The 20,107-nt window shown below is 41.8% G+C and overlaps 1 protein-coding gene across 1 annotated transcript in view; it reads right to left on the reverse strand.

The window, feature by feature from the left end:
* The window catches only part of LOC310991924 (potassium channel subfamily T member 1-like), a gene marked incomplete at its 3' end in the record, with an annotated part of 79,893 nt that overhangs the window by 26,328 nt on the left and 33,458 nt on the right, over positions 1 to 20,107 (reverse strand). The window contains exons 4-14 of the mRNA XM_083979852.1: positions 11,667 to 11,746; positions 10,181 to 10,286; positions 9,111 to 9,173; positions 8,969 to 9,017; positions 8,692 to 8,751; positions 6,815 to 6,889; positions 6,427 to 6,510; positions 4,942 to 5,036; positions 3,506 to 3,686; positions 1,518 to 1,682; positions 454 to 590 (exon numbers count right to left, since the gene is read on the reverse strand). Of these exons, the coding sequence (XP_083835978.1) occupies positions 454 to 590; positions 1,518 to 1,682; positions 3,506 to 3,686; positions 4,942 to 5,036; positions 6,427 to 6,510; positions 6,815 to 6,889; positions 8,692 to 8,751; positions 8,969 to 9,017; positions 9,111 to 9,173; positions 10,181 to 10,286; positions 11,667 to 11,746 (1,095 nt within the window). The remainder of the gene's footprint in view (positions 1 to 453; positions 591 to 1,517; positions 1,683 to 3,505; positions 3,687 to 4,941; positions 5,037 to 6,426; positions 6,511 to 6,814; positions 6,890 to 8,691; positions 8,752 to 8,968; positions 9,018 to 9,110; positions 9,174 to 10,180; positions 10,287 to 11,666; positions 11,747 to 20,107) is intronic.

Here is a 20,107-nt window from a genome sequence, read left to right on the forward strand (position 1 = left end):
TTTTGTTTTTATTGTTGTCTATGTATGTGGCCTTTGATGCGAGCAGATGCTAAAATACAGAGTGAATCCCATTACACTGATGTGCAAGCAGAGGGGCAGCCAAATGGACTTGAAAGTATTTCACACTTGCTGCACTTCAGTGGCTTTGCTTTTATTTTATATTTACATCTAAAATAGAAAGTAAAAAGCTCTGAACTGAAACTCAAAACTTTCAAGAAGCTTCAAAGGATTGATCTAAGAACTCGGTATAAGAAAAGGAAATAAAAACCCGGGCAGATGATCGTACTGAATTCATCAGGCATGTCAGCAATAAACAAAAAAGTCTGAAGTCTGCAGCATCAGTATGCACCGTCAAGCTCTCACATCTGCCAAAAACACAACTGAAACATAACTACGTGCATGTTTTCTAGTCTGCTTTTATGTGTTTGCCTATATTGGTAAACCTTCACTCACTTGGCCCTCATCAGGTCCTGGTCTTTGAGGGCGGATCCCTGCAGGTAGATGACGCGCTGAGACCACAGAGGGATCTGGAGGATACGGCGAACCTGAATGTCTATCTCCGTCGGGCACAGGATCACCACGTAGTAGTCCTGCGTGACAAAGACACACAAGGAAGGACCTGCATTTAAATCCACCTTCTTATGGATATAATTATTCCTGACTGAATAAGCAACAAAATTTTGCTTAGACTCATGCACTGCTAATTGACTAGGGAGCGGCTCAAATAGAAAATACTCATGAGGGCAGAAATGTACAACCAAACCCTCAACACAGTGAGCAGATTGAGAGGTTTAGCTGCATGTTTATTTATTAATATCAATATTATTACTTATGGTAACACTTTACTTGAATAGGTATTCATAAGATTGACATAACACTGTCATAACCATGACATAACAGCTGTCATAAACATCAATGAATACTTATGACAGCTGTCGTTAAGTGTCATTCGGTAAGTTATGTCACTTTTAATGCAAAGTTGACATTGTTTGAGATGTTTTTGTTCTGACAACTTGACATAAATACAATTTAAACTGCCATAGCAGACCTAATTGCCAAACTTTAAAAATGATGTCAAGTTCTCATAACAACAATGACACTTAACGACAGCTGTCATAAGTATGTCGACAGCTGTTATGTCATGGTTATGTCAATCTTATGAATACCTATTCAAGTAAAGTGTTACCTTATTTATTTATTTTAAATATATTTAGATGATGTGTGCTGGTTTAATATAAGTCTTTCCAAAAAGCAGTGAGGGTTTCCACCTCTCTGGGATAACCATGACCTGAATGACTGAGAATCTTCAAATCAAGTCTGATGATGCCTGGGATGTTTTTTTTTTATGTTTATAATGGTCTAACACAATACTTTAGCATTTTGAAATGACACAGTAATGGTTGAAAAATCTAAATTCATTCTGTATTTATCCAATAGGGAAAATGGCAAATTAGTACATCTAAACACAAATCTATTGTCTATATGGCTATTTGTGTTGTGTTTCCACATTACTGTACCTGTAGTCTGGGATGAGCGTAGAACTCGTTGAGGAAGTCCATCAGCAGGTCGATCTTCAGTGAGCTGACACACAACACCACGTGCTTCTCCGTCTGTGCGCGGTGGCGGCTGTAGTTCCCCCCCAACTTCTGGCTCTCCATCCACAAGTATGCCAACTCTTCAAACTGACAACAACAACAACAACAACATTATCAGCGTGATGTCACAAGCAACAGGAATCGAATAAATAATGAGACAGGGATGGATTTTCTCTCTGGACACAGATGGGGAATTTGAGCGCTGTGAGTGAAAGCTGCTGATGCAGTAGTTTGTAAGCAGCAGGAGTTTCTATTTCTATTTCTCACTGAATTTGCTCAGCAGGGACAGTAAAAGATCTACTGTACAAACACTTGAGGTGATAAACGTGTTTGGGGTCTAAAAAAATAAACAACACGGACAACAGGTGGATTTAGCAGGGAGGGAACGACAGGACGCGGCCTGAATTATGAATGAGATTTGCAGCCTTCCTGTGCAGGAAAAGGACGTCAGAGATTGAAGCACTTAAGTAGGTTTTTATTTGCTGCCAGTCTGTGAAAGCTACAATCAAATGTCAGTGAATGTTTGCTGATAGACCCGTAAGGATCAGAGAGCTACAGATGATAAGACAGACACAAGATTTACTCAAGGATGGATGGCCCAGATGTTATCTGCCTCTGGCACTCAGACTGGTCTCAGGTTACATGTCTGTAAGAAGACTTTATCGATGCAACCATACAAACGAAAATGATCGTTTTGGATTTCGCCATACAAGAACAATTGTCTTTTGTTGGAAAAATGTAGAACCACCATCACATGACATGAAAAAAAGCGAGCTGGTGACACATCCTCGCTGGAGAGGTTGACATATTGTTAAAGGTTTGTTTTTATATGGGACTGTTTTATTTCTCTGTGCAAATATGTGAATGCATGAGGGGATTTATATATATGTGTACACACTGATGTATATTTTTGATATATGCTTGAATTTTCAATAAAAATATTGTTAAAAAAACATCTATGTTAAAGGGATACTTCACCCAAAATCGCTAATTCACCAATTTTCTACTCACCGTCATGCCAAGGAAGGGTTCAGAGAACTTTCAAACAAAACGCTTTAGGAGTTCCAGTGGGGGTCCGGCTCGCTACGGATTTTCATATAATGGCGGAAGATGGAGTTCATTTTTGAATCGTCCAAAACACACACTATGAAACATCCAGATACCTCCATACTGCTCGTCTGTACTGACCCAAGTGTCCTGAAGTTGTTCGGAAAAAAATAATTTGAGCTCTGTTTTTAGCCTTGTTGTAGCAGTAGCTCTCAGTGGCTCTGTTGTTGCGCGAGATTTGCTGCAAGACGTTCGTTGGTCGTTGTAAACCACTGGATGTATGATGTAAACATGGAAGAACATCTGGCAGCAAATCTTGCGCATCTCGCGCAGCCACTGAACAAGGCTAAAAACAGAGATCACATTAATTTTTTCCTATTGGGTTTTCCACTTGGGTCAGTACAGACGAGCAGTATGGAGGTATCTGGGTGTTTCATAGTGTGTGTTTTGGACGATTCAAAAGTGAGCACTATCCGCTGCCAATATATGAAAATCCGTTGCCAGCCGGACCCCCCCTGCAACTCCAAAAGCGTTTTGATGACTCCAAAAGTTCTCCGACCCTTCCTTGGCATGACGGTGAGTAGAAAACTGGTGAATTATTGATTTTGGGTGAAGTATCCCTTTAAACTTTTGTCATAATTGCTGTGGGAAGTCTTGGGTTATAGCTAAAAAAAAGTATTGTGTGAGGTCACACTGACCTTCACCACCAAAATCGGATTAATCCATCCTTAAGTCTGAATTAATGTTTGTGCCAAACTTGGTTGTCAAGCAAAGGACAGACGTAGAGAAGGGCAATGAGAAAACAATACTAACTCTACACTCCTCTGGCTGTGTAATTAGTTCATTAAGGCGTCCGTCAGTACCTGCAGTGGGAGGACCACCAGGGCAACACAGATGAGAATGACCACCAGCAGCTGGGACGGCCAGATCTGTGGCGTCACGTCCCCGTAGCCCACGGTGGAGAAGGTGACGATGCAGAAATAGAACGAATCAAACAAGGTCAGGTGCTTCCCCGCTCGCTCTAGGTGCTGGATCCCACAGGCCCTGGAGAACAGAGAGGGGATTATACACCGACACCAGACACGGATGAAGATAATCCAAATAAAACACCGGAGGAGATATTTTAATTTGGGAATCCGGTGCAGTGTTATGATTTAGACTGGAGGAGTGCATATCAAAATTCAATTTACCCCGGGATCAAAGGGCACCAGAGTCAATATCGCTAAGGCTCCTCAGTATGTCATGTGAGGTGACGCCGCTGATTGCTCTGTCAGTTCCACCTCACTGCCCGTGCCTATTCGTTTGTGTGTGTGTATGTTTTTTTCATTGATAAGTTGAAGATGTATTGAAACCCTGAGGCCGAGTGGGGGATGAGAAAGTCTCACTGCACTGGAGTTTAGCGGATGAGGGAGGTGCTGGGTGTTGGCCAAGGGCTCGTGAAGGCTGCCAAGGAGCCGTGGTCTGAGAAGAGGAAGCTCTGATTAAAATGAATTGGAATTATGAGAGTAGAAAGTTACGACGCATATAAAAATGAAGGGTGGGTGAATAAGCACTGGCCGTTTATGTCAGAAACCTTTTTCCTTTAATTTCCCTTGTTCCTGTCATATTTTCTTATTGATGGTTTCTCATGTGACCTGATATCCATCTAGTGTTTCTGCACATTTCCTCGCTCTTATCAGCTCAGTTCCAACTTCAGGATGATAAAATCCAAGGGATTGTTTTTATTTTCTTGTTCACTGTGTTTTAGATTTGCCATTTGTTCTTGAAGCCCTTGAAGTTCTTTGATCTTCATATAATATCAAACAAGAAAAACTTATGCACACCTCAAAAGACAGACAGGTGCATCGGAGCGGACCGAAAGGCCAGCGAAGTTCAAAAGAGAAAACTCTCGCACACTGCATCAGGTTTATTAACATTTCGGTCTAGAAGACCTTCATAAGGCCTTGTGAAATAAAACTGATGCAAGTGGAGATAGTGTGCAGGAGATTTTTCATGTAATATTAAAAAGCTCCAACCTTTAACATTTTCTTGTCTTTCAGTTTAATTTTACTCTGTCATACAAGTTGTGCTCATCCGACTCCTTCACTGAGCCAAGAGGATGACAAACCTGCTTCCAAATGTCAAATCTCAATCTCCCTTCTTCTGTCACATCACAGATAGTTTTCATGAATTTTTCAGGGACCAAATTTTGCAGCGAGGGGTCAGTAAACAGGATGATTCCAGAATAAAAAAAACCTCTGTGGCTGGAGATACATTTTTCTGTGGTTAATGCCACAAGGAAGGAGAGACGTTCACTCACCCGGTGAAAACCAGACAGAGTAAGGTGCAGATGAGGATGAACACCTGGTTGAACATGGCAGAGTGGGTCCGCTGGATGGCACGGTGGAAATCATTCTGGACAGAGGAGGAAGAGGCAGATTTCACCAACATATCCATTAATTTTCCATCTTTATATTTATGTACATCTTTATGTTCTCAATAAAAATTGCATTTGTAAAACGCTGCTGAAATATCCAGCCCTCATATTTATTAACTCCGCCTTCACTTGCATTGATTCTGTGTTAGGATATGACAAGGATGGACTGCATAAAATTACGCCGCTCCGTCCATTTTTATTACCGCATGTTTGTACTTAATCCATATTGTGCTTCCTCCCACATTAGCATACTGTCCATCTTGAAATATATAAGCAGCTCACGACTCATTTCCATTCACACCTTGTTAGCATGTTCCTGCCTGCCACCGCCGCCTCTCCATGTTCTGGTCTACTTGGCCCCCAGATTCAACCATCTGCCCAAACTAGCGCCTTGGCATGAGGCTTTAACTCTGTCGTGGTCTCATCTGCATCGCAGCGAGAGCAGCATACACCACAGCAGTTCGCTTTTCACCTAATTTGCTTTGAATCCCATGTACTCTGTGACTTTGTGGGATTTACCAAGGGTGCAAACTGAATTTCTTTTTGTTTCCCTCCGTGTTGCATTGCAGTGTTTGGTCCTGTTTTGTTTAGCTTGCACTCGCCTCCTTCTGTTTGGCTTACCTTGATCTTGGGTTTACTTTCGTCCAAAATATGCTGCTGCAGTACCCCGATAAATATAATTCATCATCACCTCAGCAAAGGTCTCCAGTGTATAAAGTATTTGCACGCTTTGCTGATGCATTGCTACTGTAAACCCTCTGCTACTAAAGCAACAGCTACAAATCAATCTAATTCTCTATGTAAAGATCTGTCAGAACTTGCTGTGCTATAAATGTACATCTATTTAGTAATTGGCCTGAGTTGGACTCATTTCATTTTAAAGTAATTGTGAAAATGCCTCCATCCCTCACCACTCTTATCTTTTCTCCAAACAGCAGTCAGCTCAGTTAATCCAAATAAATGGTCGCCGTTTGCTTTGCTAGCCAACTAATTAGCCGGCGAGCGAATTTATCAGAGTAACCAGTGTTACTGTAATTCTAAACGTGTCGCACGCTAGCTTCGAAACGAATGATGTTGGCTAAAGCACAAATTAGATGTGTTCACAAAAAGACAGTGTCAGCTAACAAGAACGGAGGAATTTCCCTTGGTCAATTGAATTCAGCTCAGACGGCTAAATTGTATAAAGCCACTCAGCCCTTTCAGTCGGTCTTAACTCCTGAGCTGAGGAGACCTCCAACATGGCTGCCACAGGATGAATAATGCTCCTTCCCTCTGTGAGCCAAACCCATGCTGCTTTCTGTCTTTGTAATACATCTACAATGGGTGCAATAGAGAAAATAGAAAATAAAAAATATCAAAATGACTTACAATCATGTTCTCCAGGGCACCTTTGGCAAGCCAGCAGTTAAGAAATACAGGGACAAATATGTTTCTCAATGGCTTCCAGAAGATCTGTAGAAAATGAGAGAAACATGGGTGAAATATTGATCAGATAACATACCAGAAGACACAAAAGGAAATCTTTATCCCCAACACAGATAAAGAAAAAAATTGGCAATTTGTCATAAAGGGTATTTAGATGGTAAATGTTAAGGCCGGCATCTGGTACAAATTGTATGGAGTCATTAAAGCTGATTGGATTGTTCTGCACAATCCAATAACAAAATGACCTCGGGCCTAAATCGAGATACCTGCGCAAATACAATTTTGTGGGGAACAGTGACCGACTGATCGATTGATTAAGTTAATGACTCACCGTGATTATAAATGGCACTGTATTGATCATCTCCAATATGAAGGATATCTGGAAGATCTGCTCCCAAATGTTCCCCTGGAAAAGGAAATTGAAGAGAAATATGTCAATGAACCAGTGACAGGTGAGATTGTTTGACAGGGAAGTGTAATTAAATCGACAGCAACAACAAAGAAAAGAGTATAAAAGGCAAGAAAATGGTTTTGTCAGTTTGTCCATGTAGCACTCTCATGGGTGAGTAAAAAAAAAACAAGCTTCTTTCTTTGGCGTAAACAACAGGAATGGAGCTGTAATTAATGCAGGGTCAGGAAACAACACTCCTCCCTGACCTGGTTTTGTTCTTAAGATATTCAAAGCATGTACTCTATGTTAATGCAGCATGCTACTGATGCCCAGCAAATGTGTAAGAGGTCATATAAAGAAAGATCTTCTAATAATGTTTCCAATTAAATCTGTCATCAACACAATTCATCATCGTTTGAGGAGATTACCTTTGAATCTACTGCAAGCTGCCTTCTCTGCTCCTACTTTTAGACATGTGTTATATAATTTAAGTTTCTTATTATGTGCATCATAATAAGCTATTACCAAAGAGGACCAACACTAGTTTATTTTAAGATGGATAGGACTCTGTGGCCAGTGGCAAAATGCAGACTTTATCTTCAAGAGGCCAGACGACACAGCACATACATAAATAAGAGAGTGGTTGGTTGCAGCCAACTCACTGCGTATTGAGAGAGCAGCTGAGACACGAAGGAGCAGCTCTGATGTGGGCTCTGTCTATGATGGAGCTATCAAAAAGCTCAATAAAGGAAATAAAAGTTTGTGACAAAGCTTTTTACAAGGTTCCAAGTCAGTGCCATCAAAAAAAAAGAAAAGAAAAGAAGAAATTCAGGCATCTGGCCCCTGTGAAGTAAACACAGTAGTAAACACAGAGTCCCTACATGACCCTCTGAGGGAAGGCAAAGGAGACACGGTGAGACACAAAAAGATGAAGAAAAGATTGCATTTAATAAAACCCACGACCAAACTTTAGAGGCCACCACTGGGGAAGGAGCTGAAAGCTATAGAGCGACATGTTCAAGACACTAGACACTAACCCTAACCCACTACTGGTCTCACAGCAGCAAACATAAAAGCTACGATCTCAAAGCAAAGCGAAACTTCTTTTGAAACCAGCAATACTTTGGAGGACCTCGGCCCCGGCAGGATTCAGACGTGATCTTCAAAAGCTGTGGGCAGCATTAAGAGGACAGGTGTGTGTGTGTGCTGTGCTGAACGTTTGATCCCCACATCCTTAAACCCCAAGGTAAACAGCCCTGCTGCATTTAGACACAGAGCTTTTCTTTAATGTTGACATAAGGTAACCCCAAAACAGCAACGCCTGGATGTAGCGCATTAGATTGTAAGACGTTGTCCACATCATTTACATACCGCTTGTTGCCGAACATTAAAGGTCAAAAATCAGCTTCATGTGCAGCCTCATTATCAGCAGAGGAATCTCACACTTTAACTGACCCTGGCTATTTGTGAGGTTTTTTTCCACATACATACATAATGTGGATGTGTGAACCAAGGACAGAAGTGCACCTTGAAAATGAAAGCCACAACATGCCAACAGTTCCAGCTCTATTTTTTTTTTTACATAACCTGTTTCTGGAACAGACTGTGTGATGTCTGAGGCTAAATTTAGGCCAAGAGACTCCCAGCTCCCGTGTCTATAAAGGCTCTTTGGCACTGGGGACTTGGACTGGACACGGAAAGCTGTCGGCCCACAAAAAATGAAACAAACAGGCACTGCTGGGCCATGATCAGGCAGCTGCAAGACATCAGCATGGATGAAAGAGGGAATACTGTGCACTGTGGACTCGGTTCCTTACCTTGTAGCTGAGATATGTGATAAGCATGGTCTCCAAGAAGCTGATTAAGGCCACTGTCACCTGGAGCAGAGGGGGATAGGGAGTTAAATGAGCCGAGCAACTGCAAACTCATCACTTCTGACTGTTCACCAACCTTCACCGAGGAACTACTGTGCTCTGCAATTCTTTTATCAACCAAATGGGCGCCGGTGTTTGTGATTGAATTCGGCATTCAGTTCATGCACTGGGAATTTGATTTATGTGCACTTTCACTGGCGGTATTATTTATTAGTCTCACCTGTATCGCCCATACCGACTCCTTTCTGTTCACCCAGAAAATCAGCCCCCTGTCAAAAAGCGTAAGAAGGTTTTCCTCACAAGTTATTACATTAGAATTTCACCTCTTGTTACAATGAAATACCATTAGGATGGAAACGTACCACTTGATTTCTGATGAGTCGGATGTGTTTGTCAAACTGTTGTTCCGGCACGTGGCACTGGCACTGGTGGGGAAAAATAGGAAGGGCATGAAAATGTGTGCATTGAGTGGAAATATCCCCACTGGGAAACATTTCCATCAGCTAACATGTTACCATAAAGAACAAACCCAGCATGTGTCTAAAAGCTGCTTGAGTTAGGCACAATACAGTCTTCAACTTCTGCATGACTGTGCTCGAGGATCAACTCATCTTGACCCATTTTCACTTATTGTATGTTTTAGACCCACAAAATGAATATGGTTATCTTATCTTACTATCCTATCTTACTCCAAATAAAGAATTTACAGGGATAGTTCGACATTTTGGCAAATTGGCCCATTGCCATAATCCCTATAGTTTTAGGAGTAGGTTCGTTACCTTTAATTGTCGGTGCAAGCTATTTTTAGAGCGGCGGAGCAGAGCCGCGAGCTGCTCAGAGCTACGCTACGGAGGCTAATAGGATTTTATTGGTTTCCCTCATTAAACTCATCAAATATACAATCCAACTCCAAAACGCTCTGGTGGACAAGTTGTGACCTGCACATTCACCACGCTATGAGATAATAATAGAACGTTACGAGATGGAGTTGTTTTCGTGGTAAATTCATGCAAAACCGCTGATGCACATTCCTGTGGGGAGCAGTTTTTCGGCAAGCAGTCTCTGAATTTCCCTCTAAAACAACTCTGTCTGGTAACGTTCTGTTATTATCTCATAGCGTGGTTAATGTGAAGGTCACATCTTCTCCACCAGAGCGTTTCGGAGTTGCTGGATTGTGTATTTGATGAGTTTGATGAGGGAAACCAAGAAATCCCATTAGCCTCCGTAGTGTAGCTCTGAGCAGCTCACGGCTCTGCTCCACCGTTCTAAAAATAGCTTGCACCGACAATTAAAGGTAACGAACCTACTCCTAACACTATAGGGATTATGGGCAATGGGTCAATTTGCCAAAAATGTTGAACTATCCCTTTAAAGGTAACTATCTGAAAACATGGACACATTAGACATAAGAAACAAGTTGCGTGACTCTCACCATGTGCTGCCACTGAGATCCTCGGGGTCTTCCAGGCTGACTCTCACGATGTAGAGGACACAGGTGAGGATCTTCAGCGAGAAGTTGAACAGGCGGATTCTCAGGCCTGAGGAGCGACAGATACAGAAATGTGGGACACATTACCAAAAAAAAAAAAACTGCCTCTGGCTTAACTTCACCAATAATGACTTGCATTTTTAGGTTTGTTTTAAAACTCTACACCTACTCTGTTCATTTTCTCACACCTATTTTTTTTCCCCACACTCATTTGCTGCCTCATGCTCAGTCCCTGCAACGTTATGATGACCACCTCTGGGATTTTAGGTTCTGCTGCTGACAACAGAAGCTGCCACATTTCTCCTCATTAGGAGGCTGATGCTGCCTGAACAGCGGTTGTTTAGGTACATAAACTGCCTTTCACGAAAGACTTGAAGTGACTATATCTGTCGAAGCCCACGAAGCCTGACTAATGCGGCTCAGTATTGCTCTGGCACCTTGTCACAACTGATTTCCCTCGATGCACAACTTGCAAATCCTCTAAGAATATAAATAAATAACACGAACACCTTCATGGACCTGTAATATGACGCAGGACAACAGAGCGAGATGAATAAGTGCTGGGATTACACAGATACAGCCCTGAGGGATAACGTTAATGGAATCGCAATCTCCTGTTTAAGTAAGTGCGAGCATATTCTGATAAGGACTTTGGAAAGTTGGAAATATACAGAATGGAAACTTGGGTGTGCAGTGCAGACATGCCTGCCGGCCAGAGGGTGGTGCTAGCCGTTCTGACCAATTTTCCCAATCAGCCTCGGCAGCAGCGACCTAATCGCTTGTGACGTGACCTCTTCACATGAAGCCAACCCAGCGTCAATGTTAAAATGATTTGAAAGCTGGACAAACACAAACAACAGACCCCTGCAGCCTGGTGTGGCATTTTCATTAAGGCTCTGCCGTTTTATGTCAAACACTGCTGGAGGATTAGTGACAACAACGACGCAGCAGAGCCTTGTCATCAGGGTCGAGGGATGTGTTAACGACACGTTTTTACCAGGGACACAGAGCTCCCACAGCATCCAATTCTTTTTATTTATTTTTTTACAACTAGATGCAAATGAACAGCTTCCAATCCAGACACAATGCACCAAAAACCGCTGAGCCGCACCAAAGTCTCTTTCTGAGATGTTGTGGCATTGCCAGTCTTATCTCCTAATGAGGAAAAACACTGCAGCCCTGTCTCCTCTCGCAACCAATGAGCCGTGCACTTCTGTCCATGCTGGGCCACAGTGCGCACAAACACACACACACATGCAAAAAAATAGTCATTTAAAATGAGGCAGTTAATGTAATAATATAAAAACCCCATCTGAGACAGAAATTGGATATGTATCATCACTGGCTGCAATTTCCAACATCATTCTTTTTCATTTCTTCGTTTAGCTCTGAGCATAATCTACTAACGCTCCCGCTCGGCTGTACTTACTTGACCTTTGGTTTTTGATGAAGAAAAGCTTCAGCCTCTCCTTAAAGGTGTTCTCGTTCACGTAGAACTCCACCTGCACCCTGTGGGGAGGGGGAGGGGGAGGGGGGGATGGTGATAAAATGTCAGCGTGAATATTACAGGTGATTGTGCAGAAACACTCCAATGAGCCGCCGCGCCGCTGCCAACACATGCACAGCACAATTCATGACACATAATCGAAAAAAAAAAGAGGGAGGGGATTACATCAGAACAACCAGTCAAGCATATAATATCCAGGTATGGGGCCATGAAATGTGTTTGCACTTGCATACACGAGTTGAATTCAACATCACTTACAGTACAGCACTAGAAGATGTGTATCGATGGTTGTGGTCCATACAGTCATTCATGTTTGCAACCAGGATGTGTATCATTGCGAGTCTGAAACCAGTGCCAATACCACACCTGAGTTTGTCTACTAAACCTTTATTTCAACGATGTGCAGCTATGTTCTACGAAAACCTGTTTCTACCATGAAAGAAAATAAATATTCCCTCAAGGAAAGTCATAATTATGAGATAAAAAGTCGAAATTATGAGACAAAAAGTAAAAAATGACGAGATCTCTGTCAAATACCTAAGACCTAATACCTAGACCTGTTGTGCTCCAGTATCTCCTTACTTTGACATTTTATCTCATAATTCTTTAACTTTTTATCTCATAATTATGACTTACAGTACATTGAGGATATTTATTTTCTTTCCCTGGCGGAAACGGGCTTCCATAATGTTCCCACTGTTTAAGAATACCAAAAATACAACTTTGATCCTACAACACAGTTTGATACTTAATGCTGAGGAAGTGCAAAACAACTTTTATAACCAGCCTTGCATCCTGTTATTCAACTGTTATTTCTCATAATGATTCATGGTGAAGTTAATCAAAGTTCCCCTTCACAGAAATGCAACAGTCGCAGATGCTAACACATATCAATTTAAATCCTTACACGCAGCAGTGGTATTTGTTCAATAATACAGAATATTACAGACCGAGGCCTAATTTTTCATACATTGATGCTCTGTAAATGGCGCCCTTGTGTACGCACACTGGAAAGAAATGACAACCAGAGTTTACAACGGATGAATACAGGTTTTTAATTGCTCTCCTGGGACATTGATCAGAATTGATTAATTGGTGCATGGAACAGACACTTGGGGGGGTGGAGAAGTTGAGTAATGTAAGTCTGTATTTTATTATAAACATTTACTAACCAACCACATCAAAGACAGGCTAAACGCTTAGGTCTTGACCATGTGAGAACATGGTTTACACTACAATGAGCACAGACACAAAGTTATCCATTAATAATTGAGAACTGTCGATTACAATCTACAGTACTTCAAATCTAACAGCGGTGTTTTCCACCAGTGACGACATGTTAGTTTGACAAATCCAAAGCCATTAAAGTTTCCAGCAGATGTAATGGACTTTAATAGGCTTAGGGGGCTTGACCTGATGACATATTCGGCACAAATGATGATGATGTAGCCTCCGAAGGTCGGCTGAGATGAATGCAGGTAGTCGTCGGACAGGTCTATTAACAGTAACCGTACTGTAGGGCGCTTGTTGTCGTTAATGAACGTGGAGCGCTAAGTAATAACGGCCCTTACAGCCTTCTTACCTTATGTGACAAGATGAATACAGGGTGCAAGAATACAGGGGAGGAGAGGAAAGAGAGCAGGGCAGCGGGGGGTGATTACAGCTGCCGACTCCTGAGGGATGTATGTATGTATGTATGGATGTATACGTGGAGATAGAGTGTAGGTGGAAGAAAGAAGATGAAATATGCACCACCGTCCTCCTCTTAGTTAGTCCCCCTCTCCCCCTCATTGCCATGGAGACAGCTTCCAAGGCAGGAAATGTTCCCTGCACTGTGCGTTTCCAATATGCGGAATTAGGCGAAGCTATACACACAAACACACACAAACACATACACAAAATGAAATATTCTCGTCTATAGGAACCAAACGCACCACGATAATCCACCCAACACTCAAACACACAGCTCGACTGCAGTAAAAGACTGTAAATCAAGACCAATGGTGCAATCAGGAAATCTGTGAACCACATATACGTACGTGAGAGCAGATCTGAACAAACTGTAATCACAAGTACCTGCAATTACACTTAAATATAGAAGATGTGGACGCAGCAAAAACTAAAATGTGGTGCCAAAACGAACTCATTGCATTGGCACCGGCCCCCGACGACAACACTGTGAAAAAGTGACAGAGCCAACCTACTGAGATTCAGTCTGTGTGTGTGTGTGTGTGTGTCGGGTGGGTGGAGGGAGATAATAACCATGTAATATGTGATGTGTCATCTCCTTTCTTTTAATAATATTTTAATGTGAGGCTTTCCCTGCCTCCCTGGGTGGATGATGAGATACCTGCAGTGCAGCAGTGTGAGAGTGTTTTCATCCATATTGAATGACGTGAGCAGCAACTTTCTCCCCACAGCTTCGGTGACTTAAATAAAACTCAAATGACTATTTTTGAGTTGCCAATTATTTATTCAGATATTAAAAATATTCTCTCAAAACACACATAGTTGGGTCGTCATATAGCTCAGGGGATGTCAGCAGGCCGTAGATGTCATTCCCTCTCTCTCTGCCTACACATTTCCTCTCTATCTCTACTGTCCTGTGAATTTAAGGGAAAAAAATAGATAAATACACACAAACTTTACGAGACATAATCCAACATCATAAAACTCAATGCCCTATAGAATTTGAGGGGACAAATATGTTTAGTTGAATAAACAACACAGACTCCCTGGTCAGTCTCTGTTGACTTAAATTAAAGGAAATACTCTTTACTCATGAGAAACATTAATTCTGCTGAACTATTCCCTCCTCCACCAGCCTGTTATACTAAACTATAATAAGGACGAGTTCCAAGAATAAGTCCACTGAGAACAGTTTGCAATAAGCCTATCTCAGACTCAAAGACGCTACAATCTCATGACGAGACGGGCTGATGTGGAAGTTACCCTCATCAGTCCAGCCAGTTAATCAATTATTCACATAAATACAATAGCAGGGGGAAAAAGTCAACTTATATTATTATTTTTATTTGAAAACTCTGTTATCTGTTGGGCCCTAAAGAAAATCCCTGTTTTACTGGCCAGCTTTGCTTTTACTATCTGTTTAAGATGATTGTGTAAGAAAAATGTCAAAAAATGAAATGTTGTGTATATTGGTCTATAGGGAACACTTTCAAATATCCTAACAGCCCCAAGTCTACACTATATATTTATTCACAGTGGTAAAATAGCACAGGTTGCTGTGCCAAAAGCAGTAAATGTGTCAAACTTTTACAGACCACAGTGTTAGCGTTTGCTTTTAACCACAACCGCAAAGTTGTGCCCCTTACTGCACCATCATTACTGTGACTTATGTTTGCAAAATTAACAAGCACTAGAATGTAAATGATGATAAAGATCTCTGCATCTTCCATCGAGGGTCTACTGTAAGTAGCTCCAACTACGGCTCCAGACACTGCAGCTGTAGTTCATCCACATGATGAGCACTACCTTTTAAGTACTCACACTCTTCTGTTTGGCACCTCTGTAGTCTGCAACCCATCACTGCCAAGCTACGGACACTAGCCAAACTGTCAAATACTATAAACACAAGCAGTCTGAACGTCCAAGATGCCCGACTGCAACTTATTAAAGGGATAGTTCAACATTTTGGTAAAATCCCTATAGGATTAGGTTTTCGAGGTAAATGAATGCAAAACAGCTGATGCGCGGTCCTGTCGGGGGCAGTTTTTCAGCAAGCAGTCTCTGCATTTGCCTCGAAGACAACTCTGTCTCGTAACGCTCTGTTATTATCTCATAGCGTGGTGAATGTGCAGGTCACAACTTGTCCACCAGAGCGTTTTGGAGTTGTTGGATTGTGTATTTGATGAGTTTGATGAGGGAAACCAAGAAATCCCATGAGCCTCCGTAGCGTAGCTCTGAGCAGCTCGCGGCTCTGCTCCGCCGTTCTAAAAATAGCTTGCACCGACAATTAAAGGTAACGAACCTACTCCTAAAACTATAGGGATGATGGCAATGGGCCAAATTGCCAAAATGTTGAACTATCCCTTTAAGCTTAGAAAGAGACACTTATTTACACTAAAATATGTTAGTAAAGGAATAAACCAGGAGTGTTTGCACAGACACAATAGATGCATCACATGACCTCAACTAACCGGTCCATATACACATGAAGAGCCTCTTGTCTACATCATATTGCAGCCATTTAAAATATGTGACAGAGTACACAATGACTTCATGACCATGACGATAAGTAACTGGGTCTTGTGGGTCGGACCTGTGTTGAAGTTCTGAAGCGTTAATGCGGCACAGACATTCACACAAGGGTAAACCATGACCCCTGCCAGTGATTGGATTACAATTTTATGCACCCGTGCCTGAGACACTGAGCGGCTACAACTGCTTTGTAGACTCTGTAAATAAACATCAAACAGCTTGTTGACTTGGGGATATTCTCGCTGGCAGAGGGAGAGCCGTTCAAACGCCTGGGTTCAGCCTAGCACTGAAAGAAAAAACACAAACAAAGAAAAAAAGAAACGAAAAAAACAGCTGCCAGATGTTATACCATATGGAATATGTAGCGTATGAGTGGTGCAGGGGCAACCGATAGGTGAGCAATATTATCAGCTAACCTGGTGGAACATCACCTGGGGGTAAAATGATCATATGAAGTGTGGGAGGAAGTTACAACACAGATCAGATCTGAAACTGTGCGCCGATGCTCCACTCCGGCAGAACAGACTCTGCAAACACTTCCTGTGTAGTGGTCTTGTAGAAGGCTTTATATAAAAATGTGCAACAGTCAACATAAAGTAGCCTGGCCATAATAAAATGATCACGACAACTGCTGGCATAGCAACAAATGTGCGAATTATCAAACTGATCATCTGTGACCGATGAGGTTGCCTGAGGGAAGCATGTTTCATTTCCTATGATACGATCTAGTCTTTGAGATGGAGAATCAGCACACAGACACACACACACAGGCTGCATACTGTAGTGTGTTTTATCTGATTAACTTAAGATTTGGAAAATAAAACATGCTTTATTCTTATTGTTTTGTGATTGCAGGTTTGCTCTGCTCCCCCTCTGATGATGGAAAGAGATGAAAATAGAAAATTTCCCATGCACCACCTTCAGATGTGAGCCTGATAAAAAAGCTGCGGGGAATCTAAAAATATTGCACTCGGACATGAATATTCAAACGCTTTGTTATTCTCTGCTTTTGCTGCATCTAAAAACCAAACCTTCCCCTGGTGGAGGCGAAGGCGCTTCTTTGTCCAGTAGCCTCATCATCGCAGTTCAAAAATAGTTGAACGGGCTTCAGGCCAGACATGGGCCGTGGTGGCAGCTGTTAAAGTAGTTTGTCGAACGGACACTTGAAGCCAGAAACCTCAAGAGGAAAACCGTGAGAGGTTGTGTTCATAATCAGATGGGAGCGAGGGGGGGAGGAGGGGGGATAATGAACTTTAGGGAGGGCGACTGGTGGACTGACAACATCATGATGAGGGAGCAGGTGTAGGTCACTTCAGGTCCTCTGAGGGAATCTCGTACAAGCTGCTGTATGTGTGAACAGCGAAGGTCTTTGCTCGCCTGTATTTGTGTACGACAAATATTTAGATGGCGTATTATATTAAAATCTGAATCTCTATGAGGAGCTGTTTTACACATCGCATCCCCGTGGGGTTGAAAATCAGAGAGACTTCAGCCCTTGAACAAGAACTAAAAGTGCAAAGCTGTCAAAAAGTAAATAAAGGCCACAAAAGGGGGTTTATGCACGAGATCCACTTGCTTAGTTAGCATCAGTCTATCAGCACTACTGCAGCATCAAACTATAAATAGTGTGAAGCTCAGAAAATGGCACATTAAGTTACTCTGTCTGAGAATTGGGGCATTCAGCGGAGTAAAAAAAGAAATGATACAGTCTACAGAAATGTAAGAAAGCCAAAGAGGTCATTACCTGACAGAGCACATGTTAGTGTTGAATGAAACCTCGAGTGTTTTAGGACACGGGCTTTATCTTTATGTGAAGCACTTAAGAAAATCCTTAAAAATGAGCAAGGACATCAAGTGAACCTGAGGTTACATCACTGATGTTGAAAGAAGCCTCTGAAAATAACCGCTTTCTCTCCAACAGAGCTTTATTTTTATGTTGGTTAAATGATGCAGTGAGGTTGTTCTCACCTGGTGAATGTGAATTTACTGTATTTTAAAACCAAATGATGGTAGGAAATGCCAATTGAAATGTTTCTAGACTAGAACAAAACAAGGCATATTTTGACAGAGGGAGCTCTAAGCAGCATTTTATGCTCAAAGTTTCAAAGCAAATGTACTGTGAAGCATAACTGTTCAGAAAATAATAACTATGCATAAGAAACTACATTCAAAATAAAAAATCTTAAAAAATAAAGGTACCATTTCTTTCACATTTTGTTACAGAAAAAACCCCATCTGTCTTTAAGGTACTTTCACTATTGTATACTCTCCATGATTTCATTGAAAAGCTTGTTTCCTACCTAGTGGAGCTTTCCAACGACGTCTTGCTATCAAGTGTGTCCATAGTGAGAAGAGTCAGGTGAACTAGTGTGAGCACCAGCTAAGATCCTCTCTTTCAATAAGCTAAGATAAACAGTCCAGTTACATGTTGTCTCTGCGTAACATGCACAGCTCTATATTTTGTGTATATCAGCAGTGAGCAATTGGTCATTTCCTGAATTTGCACTTGCAGTTTGACGCTTTGATGATCTGAAACCAACATTTCCTGTGATGCTGCAAGACAAACTAACCTCACCCCCTGACGTGTGCCACTGAAACAAACACCTCAGTGTTGTGATTCAGCACAGTGCAAACAAATTAGAAATGCTTGTAACACATGTACAGCACAGTATTGTGGCGATGGAGCTTGTTTTCCTGGAACAATGTTTATGATCATTCCCATTAACATCACATTGAGCCTCACACGGCCCTCAGCCTTTTTTATTTTTTTTCCTTGTGCAAGATTCATATCGTGCGGATCCCGAAATGCAATATGGTCTGTCAGCATGCATTTCCACTCAGAATAAAACTTCCTAAGATGATAAGAGTGATGAAGAGAAACACTTGCATGTCGACACGCGCGTATAGCTGTATGCTGTAAGCATATATCACCACTTAGCCAGATCCCCAAGGATCAAAATCCATTCTCCAACAGCAGCGTGGCCCACACGCCCAACAAACACCACACTCTATTAGCAACGCACCACAGCTGAAAGCTTAATTGCAGTTTGGCTATTACTGTACCACGAGCAAATGTAAATTCAACAAGTAAATTGTGGGTTTTATATATAATGTCATTTCAAAAATAAATAGACAAAAGGTCCCAACATCCCTCCAGGAATACAATGTTGGTATTTAGTTTGACACTCTTCTTAAAGGGATAGTAGCATTTTGTTTTAAAGTGGGGTTGGGGTTGTATGATCTACAAATAGCCCCTAACTACATTAATTGCAGTAGATGACTCTCTGCACTCCTCCCGTTAGCAACGCCAGCCCATAGCCCTGCCCAGAGATTTACAACAAACGGGTGCAGAGAGTCTTCTACTGCAATTAAAGTACATAGGGGCTACAGTATTTGTAGATCATACAACCCCACTTTAAAAAAAATGCTACTATCCCTTTAACTGACTTATAGCAAACGCTGCTTTATCAAGAGACATCATGGCCTCAGGGGAAGTGATATGTCTCCTTGATTGACAGATGTCAAAGCCCGTCACTGTCAGCCTCCATGGGACATCGCTGTTGGCTTGTCCCACAGGGGATCCTACTTGAATTTTGGGGTTTCATTTCGGTAACTACTGTGGACATTCCCACTCTTGCAGACTCATTCATTCCTGACGTCCTGCATACACAGAGCTGACAGATGCTGTCATTCATCAATTTGAGATCTGTATCTTTAAAACATCTCTTGGAATTATGTAAATTTGCTGCTGCCTTTTTTATTTTACACAAATCCATTTGCAGCACTGAAAGTACCATCTCTTAGCAAAGCAAAACATTTCAGTCAAAGAGCAAAATGAACATAATTTTCACAGAAACACCAATTTACTGTTAATTACTAACTACAGTTTGGCCTCCATGCTACAGTTTCAACATGTTTCCATCACCACATCTCAGCAGCTTTCGCATCACTGAAGCATTTCAGTGTTCCCCGAGGTGAATGTGGTAAAAAAAAAAAAGCTGACACTCCAACACTTGCACCGCCACCGTCTGAAGCTGAGGTATTCACAATCTCATGATCAGTGATTCAGCAGCATGCACAGTAACAGCACTTGACATGTTTCACCAGTGTGAGCTTTAGCTATATTAAGTTTGCCTGGAGAT

The sequence above is a fragment of the Trachurus trachurus genome, assembly GCF_905171665.1.
Source record: "Trachurus trachurus genome assembly, chromosome: 9".
Lineage (NCBI taxonomy): Eukaryota > Metazoa > Chordata > Actinopteri > Carangiformes > Carangidae > Trachurus > Trachurus trachurus.